The 16,043-nt window shown below is 46.3% G+C and overlaps 1 protein-coding gene across 1 annotated transcript in view; it reads left to right on the top strand.

Moving 5' to 3' along the window:
* The first annotated feature begins 777 nt into the window (after positions 1-777).
* The window catches only part of LOC135530819 (adenylate cyclase type 9-like), an 87,944-nt gene continuing 72,678 nt past the window's right edge, over positions 778-16,043 (top strand). The window contains exons 1-2 of the mRNA XM_064958992.1: positions 778-1,490; positions 2,688-4,534. Coding sequence (XP_064815064.1) covers positions 2,701-4,534 — 1,834 coding nt within the window. The 5' untranslated portion in view covers positions 778-1,490; positions 2,688-2,700. The remainder of the gene's footprint in view (positions 1,491-2,687; positions 4,535-16,043) is intronic.

Below are 16,043 nucleotides of genomic sequence, written 5' to 3'. Positions count from 1 at the left end.
ATTCAAAATGCAATGAGTACTCTTGGGTGTCAGGGAACATATAAAAAGTACATTATTTTCTTGAGGATTGTAGTAAAGTTGTCAAAAATATTAATAGAACCTCAAAAACGGCTTCAGTAGTTCTTTAAAGTACTTTTACTTAAGTAATTTACACCACTGCAATATTCAACTGTAAAGTTCACTCCTAGACTACAGTTGAAGCCTACATACTGTAGCCTATAAAACCTTCCAATGTCACTTTCTAAGTCTATAATGAATGCATGGGGAGGAGTGCATAATAAATAGAGAATAAATAGAGCAATAGAAATAACAGGTGATATTAATAGATTTAGTGGGCTAACATTTCCCATGACATTTGATTGTAATAGTTTGTTCCCAATATTGAAGCCTGGGGACATGGCACCGTTAATAATATCATAAGGGAGATGTTCTCTCTGGGGGTTGCTACTGTCTTTGTTCAAGGCTGCACCCCGCGCGAGCACGCCTCCATACTCACTTTGTCATGGTTCCACGAATACCCACACTACGGATAAAAACACCAGTGGTCTCGGTAACATCGGTGGTAGTGAGTGAGAAGCCCACATCTCTTCGAGAATGTGGCTGGCGAGGTGAGGGCGTGCTCCGACGCGCTCACTGCGGGTAAAAAAGAAAAGGACACCCCACCTATCCCTGAATACGTGCTCGCCACCATCCAGTCTTTCCCTTTCTCGCTTTTGCGTGCACGCACCTAAACACGTCCGCCCCCTGTCACTACTCTCGTCCCTCTCTGCCCCACAGTCAGTCGCACACATTTATACACATGCGGGTGGACGGCGGATTCTGAAATCTCCGTGAAGATGGTGGTAGCGGGGCCGTTTTTTTAACTGTGCTTGGATAGCTCACATACCGCTTTACAGCGGTATCCATTGTGCCTCTTCTGGAAAGAAAGACCGGCGAATGGCCAGACAACCGGGAATAGAAGAACATCTCAAAGGGATAGAGAGGATCGGACGGGAAGTGCGTTTAAATAACTAAACCCGCAAATCTGCCTTGAATACAATTGAAGTATTTGGACAGAAGAAACAGACGCCTGCTTCTTCATGCAATTGTGTTAAAGTGGGGGATCAAGGAGCCGCTTGTCTGTTCAGGGAGGACTCGGTGTCCGGGGGATACGAGGAGGGGAGAAAGCTGGTAATTAGCCCATATTCTCCACTTGCTATTCGTCTGCGACTCAATGGGAAGAATAGTGGCGTGGGAAAAGTTTCCATCAAACGAGCAAAGGAGGACGGAAAGGGGCTACATACAACCAAGACTGGCTTCCGCCGTGGCCCTGTATGGATGGCAGACTGAAGTTTACTGACAATTCAATTGCCGGTCACTCGTGGAATTATGGGAGAAATCAGTGCCAGTTATCAGGAAATTAAAATAAATGTTATGTTGACTTGACTGTTCTTGTATAATCAAAACAATATTTACTCAACACAGACTGAGCATGGCCTGGATCTAATAAAGTAGGTATTTGCGCGTGTAGGCCAACACTTGATCTCCAATTAAATTGTGGGTCTACTACATTTTGCAGCTCTTTGCTCTATTCTGCCACCTTGTCCTCTTCAAATTGCCCACTTCTGTCAGCGTGGATCCCTGGGAATTGGAGGCGCAGATTTGGAAATTCCGGAGAGGGACCTCAGGAAAGGACGGGGCTCCATCCATGGAAATTCTTAGAATAGGCCTTTTCCCAATCACAGCAAGAGCATGTGGGTAAAGGAGGATAATGGGCATTAGACGTCAGTGTTTGTTTTCTCTTTCTTGTTTATGGGAAGACATTTCCGCCTTAAATAACCCAGCACATGTCAAACAATAGTTCCGTAACTGTGGCTTTTCTTGCGATGCCTTTACAACGCCGGCGCGTGGGTTTATTTGGGGAATACGGGATAAAGTTCTACACACACTAAGTGTTTACGCGTGAAGTTTGAAATGATTATTTTTCTCATATATCACTGTAAATTGGAAGCAATTTCTGAATGCATTATAGTCTACTTTCTTGAAAGCATTACCATGTAATATATAACATATAAGAGAGGACAGGCAGGAGGCTACAGTTCTGTAGAGACAAATATAAATGTAGACGGGATCTAAAATCGATAGAGGATTATTTTGACAGTGCATGTTCAAAGAATGGCTATGCAGGCAGCCAAGTAGTGAGAGCATGAAGGAATTTGATCCAGGTTTCAGTTGTCATGAATAATTTGTCCCAATATACCAGTAGTCTACAGTCGGCTATTTAGTCAGGGGAGAGCCTTGGAAATACTACTGAAATGCTACTGAATACTACTAAAGTAGTATTGCCCAACTAGGGTTCTACAGTCAACATAATTATGTTATGTAAGATTTTGACTTCTCCCCAAATCTTTTTCAATGAGTCAAAAACAGTTGTAAGTACTTGGTCTGGAACAGAATGAGCTGTGCCGAGACAAGTGCGTCAAAACAGACGGGGAAGGTGTAGGAATGCGAGTATTGACGTCATGAGGGGCAATAATTAACAGATCAAAATTCAGTACAGGCTAACTGTCAGACTTTTTCTTTGGAGATGTTTTCTGTTAGTGCATAATTTATTTGTTCTCATCTAGAGGGAACCACACTCAATACATTCATAGCCTACATTGCCTTGCAAATAGCAATTCACTCTATTGTTGTCGAATTTCTGTTAGATTAAAAAGCAACATGGCATCCCCCCAACATCAGCAGCTGCTGCCTCACAACACAGAGGTGAGCTGTGACTCAAGCGGCGAGGGCAGCGTCTCCGTGAGGATCAGCAGTAGTGTCAAACACAAGCACGGAGGAGGAGCCGGGGCGCTGGGTGGCATGGGAGGAGGCTTCATGGGGAGTGGGTCCAAACACTGCAAGTACAGCATCTCCTCCAGCTGCAGCTCGGGAGAGTCCGGGGTCCTCAGGCCCGTGGTTAAGGGGCTGCGAACCCAGAGGAAGATGCCCCAGCTGTTCGAAAGGTCTGCTGGGCACTTCTGGGACCCAAAGTTTGACTCTCCCATCCTGGAGGAGGCATGCAGGGAGAGGTGCTTTCCCCAGACTCAGCGGAGGTTCCGCTACGTCCTCTTCTACCTGTTCGCCGCCAGCCTCCTCTGGGGGGTGTACTTCAGTGCCAACCCCGACCGGTGTGACCGAACTGCCTTCCTCGTCCCCACCGCCTGCTTCCTCCTCTTCTGCCTCCTCCTCTTCCTTTTGACGTTCACAAGGATCTACGTCCGCTGCTACAACCAGGCGTCGCTGCTGCTCATCGTGGTGACCTTTGCCCTCACCCTGGCACCCCAGATCCAGACAGCCGGCTTCAGAGACCTGGAGACCCTCCCTCCTGAGGATGTGGTGGAGGATGCGGGGGACTTCAGTGGCATGGAGCCCAGAAATGTGACCTTCAACCGGGACTTACCCACGGGCAGCGCCTGCCTATCTCCAGTAGGGACCTTCTCCCTGGGCATGGAGGTGCTGCTGCTACTCTACAGCGTCCTCCATGTCCGACTCTATGCCTCGGTGCTACTGGGACTTCTCTACTCTGTGCTCTTTGAGGCTCTGGGATGGCTTCACCTCACCCAGGCTGCTGGGGATGGTTGGAGCCAGGCCTTGGAGGGGTCTGACTGGGACACTCTACGCTGGCTGGGGCCAGCCAAAGCTTTGCTCCACCTGTGCGCCCATGCCATCGGCATCCACCTTTTCATCATGTCTGAGGTGCGATCGCGAAGTACCTTCCTCAAGGTGGGCCAGGCCATCATGCACGGCAAGGACCTGGAGGTGGAGAAGGCGCTGAAAGAACGCATGATCCACTCTGTGATGCCTCGGAGGGTGGCCGACGACCTGATGAAGCAGGGCGACGAGGAAGGCTTGGCGGGCGGGAGCTCGGCCAAGCGCTACTCCAGCAGCGGCGCGGCGGCCGTCATCTCCAGTCCCAAGAACAACAAGAGGAATAAGACCTCAATCCCGAGAGGCCAGATCATCTTCAGACCCTTCAACATGAAGCGCATGGAGCCCGTCAGCATCCTCTTCGCGGATATCGTAGGCTTCACCAAGATGTCTGCCAACAAGTCGGCCCACGCCTTGGTGGGGCTCCTCAATGACCTCTTTGGACGTTTTGACCGGCTGTGTGAGCTGACGTGCTGTGAGAAGATAAGCACCCTCGGGGACTGCTACTACTGCGTGGCAGGCTGCCCTGAGCCTCGGGCTGACCATGCCTACTGCTGCATAGAGATGGGTCTGGGCATGATCCAAGCCATCGAACAGTTCTGCCAGGAGAAGAGCGAGATGGTTAACATGAGGGTGGGCGTCCACACGGGCACTGTCCTGTGCGGTATCCTCGGGATGAAGCGATTTAAGTTCGACGTGTGGTCCAACGACGTGAACCTGGCCAATTTGATGGAGCAACTGGGCGTGGCCGGGAAGGTGCACCTATCAGAGGCCACCGCCAACTTTTTGGATGACCGGTACCAGCGGGAGAACGGACGGGTCACGGAGAGGGTTGGACAGAGCGTGGTGGCGGACCAGCTGAAAGGTACGTGACCAGCTGGTTGCAAGGCGGGGATCGCACATCTGTGGGAATGGGTTGTGATTTATGTGATTGCTTTCAGTGGTGGAAAAAGTACCCAATTGTCATACTTGAGTAAAAGTAAAGACACCTTCATAGAAAATTACTCAAGTCACCCAGTAAAATACTACTTGAGTAAGTCTAAAAGTATTTTGGTTTTAAATATACTTAAGTATCAAAAGTAAGTGTAATTGTTAAAATATACTTAAGTATCAAAAGTAAAAGTATAAATCATTTCACATTCTATATATTAAGAAAACCAGACAGCACGTTTTCTTCTTTTTTAATTTATGGCTAGCAAGGGGAACATACTAACACTCAGACATTTACAAATGACGCATGTGTGTTGGGTGAGTCCGCCAGATCAGAGTCAGTAGGAATGACCCGGGCTTTTCTCTTGGTAAGTGAGTGAATTGGACAGTTTCACTGTCCTGCTAAGTATTCAAAATGTAATGAGTACTTTTTGGGTGTCAGCGAAACTGTACAGAGTAAAAACTACATAATTTTTTAAAATGTATGTAGTGAAGTATAAGTTGTCAAAAATGTTAATAGTGAAGCACAGATACTCCAAAAAACGACTTAAGTAGTACTTGAAAGTACTTTTTCTTAAGCTTTCCAGTATTGCCTGGCTGTCAGGAGTTAAGCACAGATTGAGATGTTTTAGTGATTGCTAAATGTAACATGATATCCAGTCTTGTGTATTTGTTTAGCATGGCATGGAGAGAGTCAGAAGCAGTATTGATATTGGTCTCTCTATGCAGTGGAACATTTTAACATACGCTGGGACTTTTCTTGTTCTGCTTGTTCTGCCTTGCTGACGGCCTCTCTATCAAATCAAATGTTATTTGTCACATGCGCCGAATACAACAGGTGTAGCCTTTCCCATGAAATGCTGACTTACAAGCCCTTAACCAACAATGCAGTTTAAGAAATAGAGTTAAGAAAATATTTACTCAATAAACTAAAGTAAAAAAATGTAATCAAAAGGTAACACAAGGAAATGGCATAACAACAATGAGGCAATGTACAGGGGGTACCGGGTCAATGTACAGGGGGTACCGGTACCGAGGCAATGTACAGGGGATACCGGGTCAATGTACAGGGGATACCGGGTCAATGTACAGGGGGTACCGGGTCAATGTACAGGGGGTACCGGTACCGAGGTCAATGTACAGGGGGTACCGGTACCGGGTCAATGTACAGGGGGTACCGGTACCGGGTCAATGTACAGGGGGTACCGGGTCAATGTACAGGGGTACCGGTACCGGGTCAATGTACAGGGGGTACCGGTACCGGGTCAATGTACAGGGGGTACCGGGTCAATGTACAGGGGGTACCGGGTCAATGTACAGGGGGTACCAGTACCGAGGTCAATGTACAGGGGGTACCAGTACCGAGGCAATGTACAGGGGGTACCGGGTCAATGTACAGGGGGTACCGGTACCGAGTCAATGTACAGGGGGTACCAGTACCGAGGCATTGTACAGGGGGTACCGGTACCGAGTCAATGTACAGGGGGCACCGGGTCAATGTACAGGGGTACCAGTACCGGGTCAATGTACAGGGGGCACCGGGTCAATGTACAGGGGGTACCGGTACCGAGGCAATGTACAGCGGGTACCGGTACCGAGGCAATGTACAGCGGGTACCGGTACCGAGGCAATGTACAGGGGGTACCGGTACCGAGGCAATGTACAGGGGGCACCGGTACCGAGGCAATGTACAGGGGGCACCGGTACCGAGGCAATGTACAGGGGGCACCGGTACCGAGGCAATGTACAGGGGGCACCGGTACCGAGTCAATGTACAGGTTAGTCGAGGTCATTTGACGGTAGGGGTAAAATGACTATGCATGGATAATAAAAGGCGAGTAGCAGCAGTGTAGAACAAAGGTGTGGGGGGGTCAATGTAAATAGTCTGGGTGACCATTTGATTAATTGTAATCTATCGGTCCTCTACTGATGCAGCAAGGTCACCTAATGGCAGTTTCGCAACACAGGCAGCAGTAATAAGGACGTTACGGCTGTTCATTTTCAGTTAGTAAACCTATGTGGTTTGAATGAAAACACCTTTATGCTGTGTTGTTTATGTGCTGCAGTACGGTGCACCCATTTCTGTTCTGAATGAGAGCTTTATACAGGGCCAGGGACACTACATCAAAGGTGATTGGTGGTTCCCTCTTTGTTGTCCGTGATTGCGAGACACGTGGGGCCAGGCACTGGTCAAGGTCAGCACCTGTTTCACAGTGTCATATGTCATACGTTGGGGACATCAGGGACAGGGGGGTTCAGTCTGTTGGGAGGTGCCCTTTGTGGCTGACTGGGTGTTGGTTTTATCTGACACTGAACCACAAACATACTGTTGTACCCCTCTGTCCCCCGTCCTCCCCCTTATTTCTGTTCCCTGTTCAGTTATACTGCCTGCCTGCCTGCCACCCAGACGTCATCCTCAATGTGACCCTGTTCTCTTACCCTGGCTCTGAACCTCCAAGGGATTGTCTTACCTTAGTGAGACAATTTCCTTAGGAGGAGACACTATAGACCCAAACTGTTACAGACCTATATCTATCCTACACTGCCTTTCTAAAGTCTTCAAATCCCACTGTACCTTCTCCACTATGCAATCTGGTTTCCGCGAGGGTCATGGGTGCACCTCAGCCACATTCAAGGTCCTAAACGATATCATAACCACCATCGATAAAAGACAAGACTGTGCAGCCGTTTTCAACGACTTGGCCAAGGCTTTCGACTCTGTCAATCACCCCATTCTTATCAGCATACGCAACAGCCTTGGTTTCTCAAATGACTGCCTTGCCTGGTTCACCAACTGCTTCTCAGATAGAGTTCAGTGTGTCAAATCATAGGGCCTGTTGTCCGGACCTCTGGCAGTCTCTATGGGGGTGCCACAGGCTTCAATTTTCGGGCTGATTATTTTCTCTGTATACATCAATGATGTCGCACTTGCTGCTGGTGATGCTCTGATCCACCTCAATGCAGACAACATCATTCTGTATGCTTCTGGCCCCTCTTTGGACACTGTGTTAACTAACCTCCAGACGAGCTTCAATGCCATACAACTCTCCTTCCATGGCCTCTAACTACTCTTAAATGTAAGTGAAACTAAATGCATGCTCTTCAACCGATCGCTACCCGCACCTGCCCACCCGTCCAGCATCACTACACTGGACGGTACTGACTTACAATATGTGGACAACTACAAATACCTAGATGTCTGGTTAGACTGTAAACTCTCCTCCCAGACTCACGTTAAGCATCTCCAATCCAAATTTAAATCTAGAATCGGCTTCCTATTCCACAACAAAGCATCCTTCACTCATGCTGCCAAACATACCCTCATAGAACTGACTATCCTACCGATCCTTGACTTCGGCGATGTCATTTACAAAATAGCCTCCAACACTCTACTCAGCAAACTGGATGTAGTCAATCACAGTGCCATCCGTTTGGTCACCAAAGCCCCATATACTACCCACCACTGCGATGCTCTTGTTGGCTGGCCCAATGCTCTCGTTGGCTGGCCCTCACTTTATATTCGTAGCCAAAACCACTGGCTCCAGGTCATCTATAAGTCTTTGCTAGGTAAAGCCACGCCTTATCTCACCTCACTGGTCACCATAGCAGCACCCACCCGTAGCACGCTCTCCAGCAGGTATACAGTGCCTTGCGAAAGTATTCGGCCCCCTTGAACTTTGCGACCTTTTGCCACATTTCAGGCTTCAAACATAAAGATATAAAACTGTATTTTTTTGTGAAGAATCAACAACAAGTGGGACACAATCATGAAGTGGAACGACATTTATTGGATATTTCAAACTTTTTTAACAAATCAAAAACTGAAAAATTGGGCGTGCAAAATTATTCAGCCCCTTTAAGTTAATACTTTGTAGCGCCACCTTTTGCTGCGATTACAGCTTTAAGTCGCTTGGGGTATGTCTCTATCAGTTTTGCACATCGAGAGACTGACATTTTTTCCCATTCCTCCTTGCAAAACATCTCAGCTCAATGAGGTTGGATGGAGAGCATTTGTGAACAGCAGTTTTCAGTTCTTTCCACAGATTCTCGATTGGATTCAGGTCTGGACTTTGACTTGGCCATTCTAACACCTGGATATGTTTATTTTTGAACCATTCCATTGTAGATTTTGCTTTATGTTTTGGATCATTGTCTTGTTGGAAGACAAATCTCCGTCCCAGTCTCAGGTCTTTTGCAGACTCCATCAGATTTTCTTCCAGAATGGTCCTGTTTTTGGCTCCATCCATCTTCCCATCAATTTTAACCATCTTCCCTGTCCCTGCTGAAGAAAAGCAGGCCCAAACCATGATGCTGCCACCACCATGTTTGACAGTGGGGATGGTGTGTTCAGGGTGATGAGCTGTGTTGCTTTTACGCCAAACATAACGTTTTGCATTGTTGCCAAAAAGTTCAATTTTGGTTTCATCTGACCAGAGCACCTTCTTCCACATGTTTGGTGTGTCTCCCAGGTGGCTTGTGGCAAACTTTGACACTTTTTATGGATATCTTTAACTAAAATGGCTTTCTTCTTGCCACTCTTCCATAAAGGCCAGATTTGTGCAATATACGATTGATTGTTGTCCTATGGACAGAGTCTCCCACCTCAGCTGTAGATCTCTGCAGTTCATCCAGAGTGATCATGGGCCTCTTGGCTGCATCTCTGATCAGTCTTCTCCTTGTATGAGCTGAAAGTTTAGAGGGACGGCCAGGTCTTGGAAGATTTGCAGTGGTCTGATACTCCTTCCATTTCAATATTATCGCTTGCACAGTGCTCCTTGGGATGTTTAAAGCTTGGGAAATCTTTTTGTATCCAAATCCGGCTTTAAACTTCTTCACAACAGTATCTCGGACCTGCCTGGTGTGTTCCTTGATCTTCATGATGCTCTCTGCGCTTTTAACGGACCTCTGAGACTATCACAGTGCAGGTGCATTTATACGGAGACTTGATTACACACAGGTGGATTGTATTTATCATCATTAGTCATTTAGGTCAACATTGGATCATTCAGAGATCCTCACTGAACTTCTGGAGAGAGTTTGCTGCACTGAAAGTAAAGTGGCTGAATAATTTTGCACGCCCAATTTTTCAGTTTTTGATTTGTTAAAAAAGTTTGAAATATCCAATAAATGTCGTTCCACTTCATGATTGTGTCCCACTTGTTGTTGATTCTTCACAAAAAAATACACTTTTATATCTTTATGTTTGAAGCCTGAAATGTGGCAAAAGGTCGCAAAGTTCAAGGGGGCCGAATACTTTCGCAAGGCACTGTATTTCATAGGTCATCCCCAAAGCCAACTCGTCCTTTGGCCGCCTTTCCATCCAGTTCTCTGCTGCCAATGACTGGAACGAATTGCAAAAATCACTGAAGCTGGAGTCTTATATCTCCCTCACTAAATTTAAGCATCAGCTGTCAGAGCAGCTTACTGATCATTGCACCTGTACACAGCCCATCTGTAAATAGCCTACCCAACTACCTCATCCCCATATTGTTTTTGTTTTTTTGCTACATTGCACCCCAGTATCTGTACTTGCACATTCATCTTCTTCACTATCCATCACTCCAGTGTTTAATTGCTAAATTGTCATTATTTCACCACTATGGCTTATTTATTGCCTTACCTCCCTAATCTTACTACATTTGCACTCACTGTATATAGACCTTTCTATTGTGTTACTGACTATACGTTTGTTTACTCCATGTGAACTCTGTGTTTGTGTCGCACTGCTTGGCTTTATCTTGCCCAGGTCGCAGTTGTAAATGAGAACTTGTTCTCAACTGGCCTACCTTGTTAAATAAAGGTGAAATAAAAATAAATAAATAAGTGCAACTATTTATGTAACAGCTTTTTTAAATAAATGGAGATGTCAGCAATTTACATTGCATCTGCTCCGCCTCGTTTCAGCCTGACTCTTCTCTCACACTCTCTCTCCATCTCCATTATCTCTCTATCTCTCTCTCCGTTTCCTTTCACGCTCTCTATTCCTCACACTGTCCCTCTCTCCCTACTAAATCACATAACCCCAGAGAGACCAGTAATTTGATGCATTTATGCAAATACCTCTGATGGAACTAAAACTCTGGCTTAATGGCTCTTTTCATCACCTGGAGAATCAGTACATTATCACCTAGCAGTAATAAAGTTATGGTGCCAAACGTAGCTGTGTTTGAAAGGCTGAGGGATTGAACCGCCACTAAAATGAAAATCCCCTTTATTCTGGTCTCGACCTGCTTCTCTCTCCAGCCATAGCAGTATCAGAGGCTCACACTGTCATTGTGGGCAATGATATGACCTACCATGTTTTGATTCAGTGAGATTGTTGTTGGTGTGTCGTGGAGTCATGTATATCATGAATATGCGGAACTACCAGTATTATTTTACCTTGATTTAACTTTGCAAGTCAGTTAAGAACAAATTCTTATTTTCAATGATGGCCTAGGAACAGTGGGTTAACTGCCTGTTCAGGGGCAGAATGACAGATTTGTGCGTTGTCAGCTCGGGATTCGATCTTGCAACCTTTCCGTCCAACGCTCTAACCACTAGGCTACGCTGCCACCCATACTCTACCAGTATACTCTACCAGTATATCTCAGTATATCCAGTATACTCTACCAGTATACTCTACCAGTATACTCTACCAGTATACTCTACCAGTATACTCTGCAGTGTATAGTCAGGGTTTTCAGGTCAAAAGGACGAGTCACCTCGCTCATTGCCACGACCCCACGTCCCACATGCAAGGGGAAAGTCCCCTTCACAGCTAGTAGGTGGATGCTGTGCTGGCTGACCTGTGTGTCACATCTGATCATTTTTAGATGCTGGGCGAGGAACTCTGCAGAACGAAACATTGAGGCCTTCACATATATACATTAGGGGAAAGTCCTTTCCCAGCTCGTAGGTGGATGCTGGTTTGGCTGACCTGTGTGGTAAAGAAATGAACAATGTCATGCAGTACATCACATGATTCTGAGCTTCTGGCTGAGACACTGCAGAAATAAATACTGAGATTCTTATTCCAACTTTAATAGTGACAACGTTTTGGGATAAGGAAGGACTATATATCGTGCATGCCTTTTTGTGTCTCTAGGCCTATGTTGGATCACAGTGGAGCCAACCAGGGTAAATAACTGTGTGTGATTCCAGAGCTTGAAGACAATCTGAGCATTGTCATAGCATTATAACAGCATGGCAGTGGCTGGCGGCGGGGGCTGACGGCGGGCTGGTGGCGGGCTGGTGGCGGGGGCTGACGGCGGGCTGGTGGCGGGGGCTGACGCCTCAGCAGGTGCAGCTGGTCAGCTGGAAATGATGGATGATGGCGGGAAGGAATGAAGATTCTTCTCTGTCAGAGACACCACCGCTCCCGTTTGTCAGGCAGCCCCTGGTGTGTCTTTAGTAGGCCACACACACACCAGCAGGCGTGAAAAAGCCTTGAAACCCAACGATGGTTGAATTTTTTATGGAGTGGTCGGGCCCGTTATGCTCTCTCCATCTGAGGGAAAATGGTGTCTTTTAACGGGTCCCCAGGCGCCTGTCCTAGACCGTCTGTATAGTGTTGGCTTCCCTTCTCCAATCTCTCCCTCCCTCACTTCATCTATCTCTCATCCATCTCTCTCTCTCTCTTCTCTCCCACTGTCCCTCTCCATTCTCACTGCCTCTGCTTTTCTCTCCCTCCCCCCTCTCTAACCCCCCTCTCTCCTTCTTCCTCATCCTCTCACTGATACTGTCTGTTAGGGCCATTTCACACTGCATCTTTGATGTGTGGGCGTGTTGCTCTCTGTGTGACTTTACCATCATTCCATTTCTCAACACCATGACTCATGGTTACAGTCAGGTCATTGTAACATTGTAGTGAGAACAAACCTTCAAGATTTGTGTATTTTAGTCAGCATATATAGTGTGCCAAGTAGCCTGCCTCTGTCTATACATTGCACAGCTATAGCAGCAGTCTCTGTCTATACATTGCACAGCTATAGCAGCAGTCTCTGTCTATACATTGCACAGCTATAGCAGCAGTCTCTGTCTATACACTGCACAGCTATAGCAGCAGTCTCTGTCTATACATTGCACAGCTATAGCAGCAGTCTCTGTCTATACATTGCACAGCTATAGCAGCAGTCTCTGTCTATACATTGCACAGCTATAGCAGCAGTCTCTGTCTATACATTGCACAGCTATAGCAGCAGTCTCTGTCTATACATTGCACAGCTATAGCAGCAGTCTCTGTCTATACATTGCACAGCTATAGCAGCAGTCTCTGTCTATACATTGCACAGCTATAGCAGCAGTCTCTGTCTATACATACAGCTATGCACAGCAATAGCAGCAGTCTCTGTCTATACATTGCACAGCTATAGCAGCAGTCTCTGTCTATACACTGCACAGCTATAGCAGCAGTCTCTGTCTATACACTGCACAGCTATAGCAGCAGTCTCTGTCTATACATTGCACAGCTATAGCAGCAGTCTCTGTCTATACACTGCACAGCTATAGCAGCAGTCTCTGTCTATACACTGCACAGCTATAGCAGCGGTCTCTGTCTATACACTGCACAGCTATAGCAGCAGTCTCTGTCTATACATTGCACAGCTATAGCAGCAGTCTCTGTCTATACATTGCACAGCTATAGCAGCGGTCTCTGTCTATACATTGCACTATACATTGCACAGCTATAGCTATAGCAGCGGTCTCTGTCTATACATTGCACAGCTATAGCAGCGGTCTCTGTCTATACACTGCACAGCTATAGCAGCAGTCTCTGTCTATACATTGCACAGCTATAGCAGCAGTCTCTGTCTATACATTGCACAGCTATAGCAGCAGTCTCTGTCTATACATTGCACAGCTATAGCAGCAGTCTCTGTCTATACATTGCACAGCTATAGCAGCGGTCTCTGTCTATACATTGCACAGCTATAGCAGCAGTCTCTGTCTATACACTACACAGCTATAGCAGCAGTCTCTGTCTATACACTGCACAGCTATAGCAGCAGCCTCTGTCTATACACTGCACAGCTATAACAGCAGTCTCTGTCTATACATTGCACAGCTATAGCAGCAGTCTCTGTCTATACATTGCACAGCTATAGCAGCAGTCTCTGTCTATACACTGCACAGCTATAGCAGCAGTCTCTGTCTATACACTGCACAGCTATAGCAGCAGTCTCTGTCTATACATTGCACAGCTATAGCAGCAGTCTCTGTCTATACACTGCACAGCTATAGCAGCGGTCTCTGTCTATACATTGCACAGCTATAGCAGCAGTCTCTGTCTATACATTGCACAGCTATAGCAGCAGTCTCTGTCTATACATTGCACAGCTATAGCAGCAGTCTTCAGCCAAGGAGTCAGCGTGTTATGAGCTTGCCAGGTGAGTAATAAGGCTATATTTACATTTTAGTCATTTAGCAGACATTTTTATCCAGAGTGACTTACAGGAACAATTAGGGGTCAAGGGCACAATGACAGATTTGTCCCCTAGTCGGCTCGTGAATTCTAAATAGCTACCTTTTGGTTACTGGCCCAACGCCCTTAACCAATAGGCTACCATAAGTGCCCTTTACTTAACGGCCAGAGGAAGAAATGATTTACAGCGCAACATTTCTCGCTCGTTAATTAGATTCACGAGGGCGAACGCGTCTGCCCTCACCACTCTCCCTTTTTTCCCTGCCTCAGGTTAAATGTGCCGTTCCCACTCCTCTGACTCCGCCCTCCTCCCCCTCTTCACTCCTCCCTTCCCTCCATGATGTATTCAGTTCACTTCCCAAGATGTATCCTGTCCTTGTACATTTTCTTGGCCCGCTGAGAGAGCTAGCTGTCAGGAGGAGAGAGTTGTGCTTGTTCGCTGTGAAAAATCTTCCCCACTGTCTTAGCGTACATAAGCTACAGTAAGTCATGGTGGGAGGGTGTGGATTCTGGCAGGGTCGGAGCTCTTCGCTCGCCCAGCTGTGAGAGTAAATGGCTTTGACCCAGACACTAATTGTTGTGCCACTGCCCTCCCTCCGTGGTCTTGATCTTCTTTTGAGTTAGTTAATGTCTCACTCTTGGTGTTCAGGGCCTTCAACGCATTTTAACAGGCCAAGATTGTATTCAAGCCTTTTTTTAAATCTATAACTGGGTCTTTTTCCCCTTTGGCACTGCTAAGCCAGGCCGAGCTGTAGGCCTACTGGGCTGGACTGGTTATGCATCCATCATAGTTGCTGGAACTGTGCTGGAAAGCACAATGTGAAAATAAAATATCCAAGCCAACCAGTTCAGGATGACTCTATAGTCTAAAGTGTGAATCAGGCATTTCATTACACACATGCTTAAACACACTCGTGTCTGACCTACAGTACCAGTCAAACATTAGGACAAACCTACTCATTCAATGGGTTTTCTTTATTGTTTTCATTTCTTTTTCTACATTATAGAATTATAAGATATCAAAACTATGAAGGAACACATATGGAATCATGTAGTAACCAAAAAAGTGTTAAGCAAATCTAAATATAGTTTAGATTCTTCAAAGTAGCCTCCCTTTGCCTTGATGACAGCTTTGCACACTCTTGGCATTTTCTTAACCAGCTTCACCTGGAATGCTTTTCCAACAGTCTTGAAGGAGTTCCCACATATGCTGAGCACTTGTTGGCTGCTTTTCCTTCACTCTGTGGTCCAATTCATCTCAAACCATCTCAATTGAGTTGAGGTTGAGTGATTGTGGAGGCCAGGTCATCTGATGCAGGACTCCATCACTCTCATTCTTGGTCAATTAGTCCTTACACAGCCTGGAGGTGTCCTGTTGAAAAACAAATTATATAGTCCCACTAAGCACAAACCAGATGGGATGGCGTCTCGCTGCATAATGCTGTGGTCGCCATGCTGGTTAAGTGTGCTTGGAATTCTAAATAAGTCACTGACAGTGTCACCAGCAAAGCACCATCACAAGTCCTCCTCCATGCTTCATGGTGGGAACCACACATGCGGAGATCATCTGTTCACCTGCTCTGCGTCTCATAAAGACAAAGTGGTTAAAACCAAAAATCTCAAATTTCCACCAGTTTAACACAGGTTTAATGTCCATTGCTCGTGTTTCTTGGCCCAAGAAACTTGGTCCTTTTAGTAGTTTTTTTTTGTTGCAGCAATTCGACCGCAAAGTCCTGATTCATGCAGTATGAACAGTTGATTTTGAGATGTGTCTGTCACTTGAACTCTGTCAAGCATTTATTTAGGCTGCAATTTCTGAGGCAGGTAACTCTAATGAACTTATCCTCTGCAGCAGAGGTAACCCTGGGTCTTCCTTTCCTGTGGCAGTCCTCATGAGAGCCAGTTTCATCATAGAGCTTGATGGTTTTTGCGACTGCACTTGAAGAAACTTGTATGAAAGTAATGATAGACTGTAATTTCTCTTTGCTTATTTGAGCTAGTCTTGCCATAATATGGACTTGGTATGTTACCAAATAGGTCT

Source organism: Oncorhynchus masou, unplaced genomic scaffold (assembly GCF_036934945.1).
Source record: "Oncorhynchus masou masou isolate Uvic2021 unplaced genomic scaffold, UVic_Omas_1.1 unplaced_scaffold_1432, whole genome shotgun sequence".
Lineage (NCBI taxonomy): Eukaryota > Metazoa > Chordata > Actinopteri > Salmoniformes > Salmonidae > Oncorhynchus > Oncorhynchus masou.
Note: the sequence above shows the minus strand (reverse complement) of the source record. Positions and strands in the feature narration are given on the sequence as shown.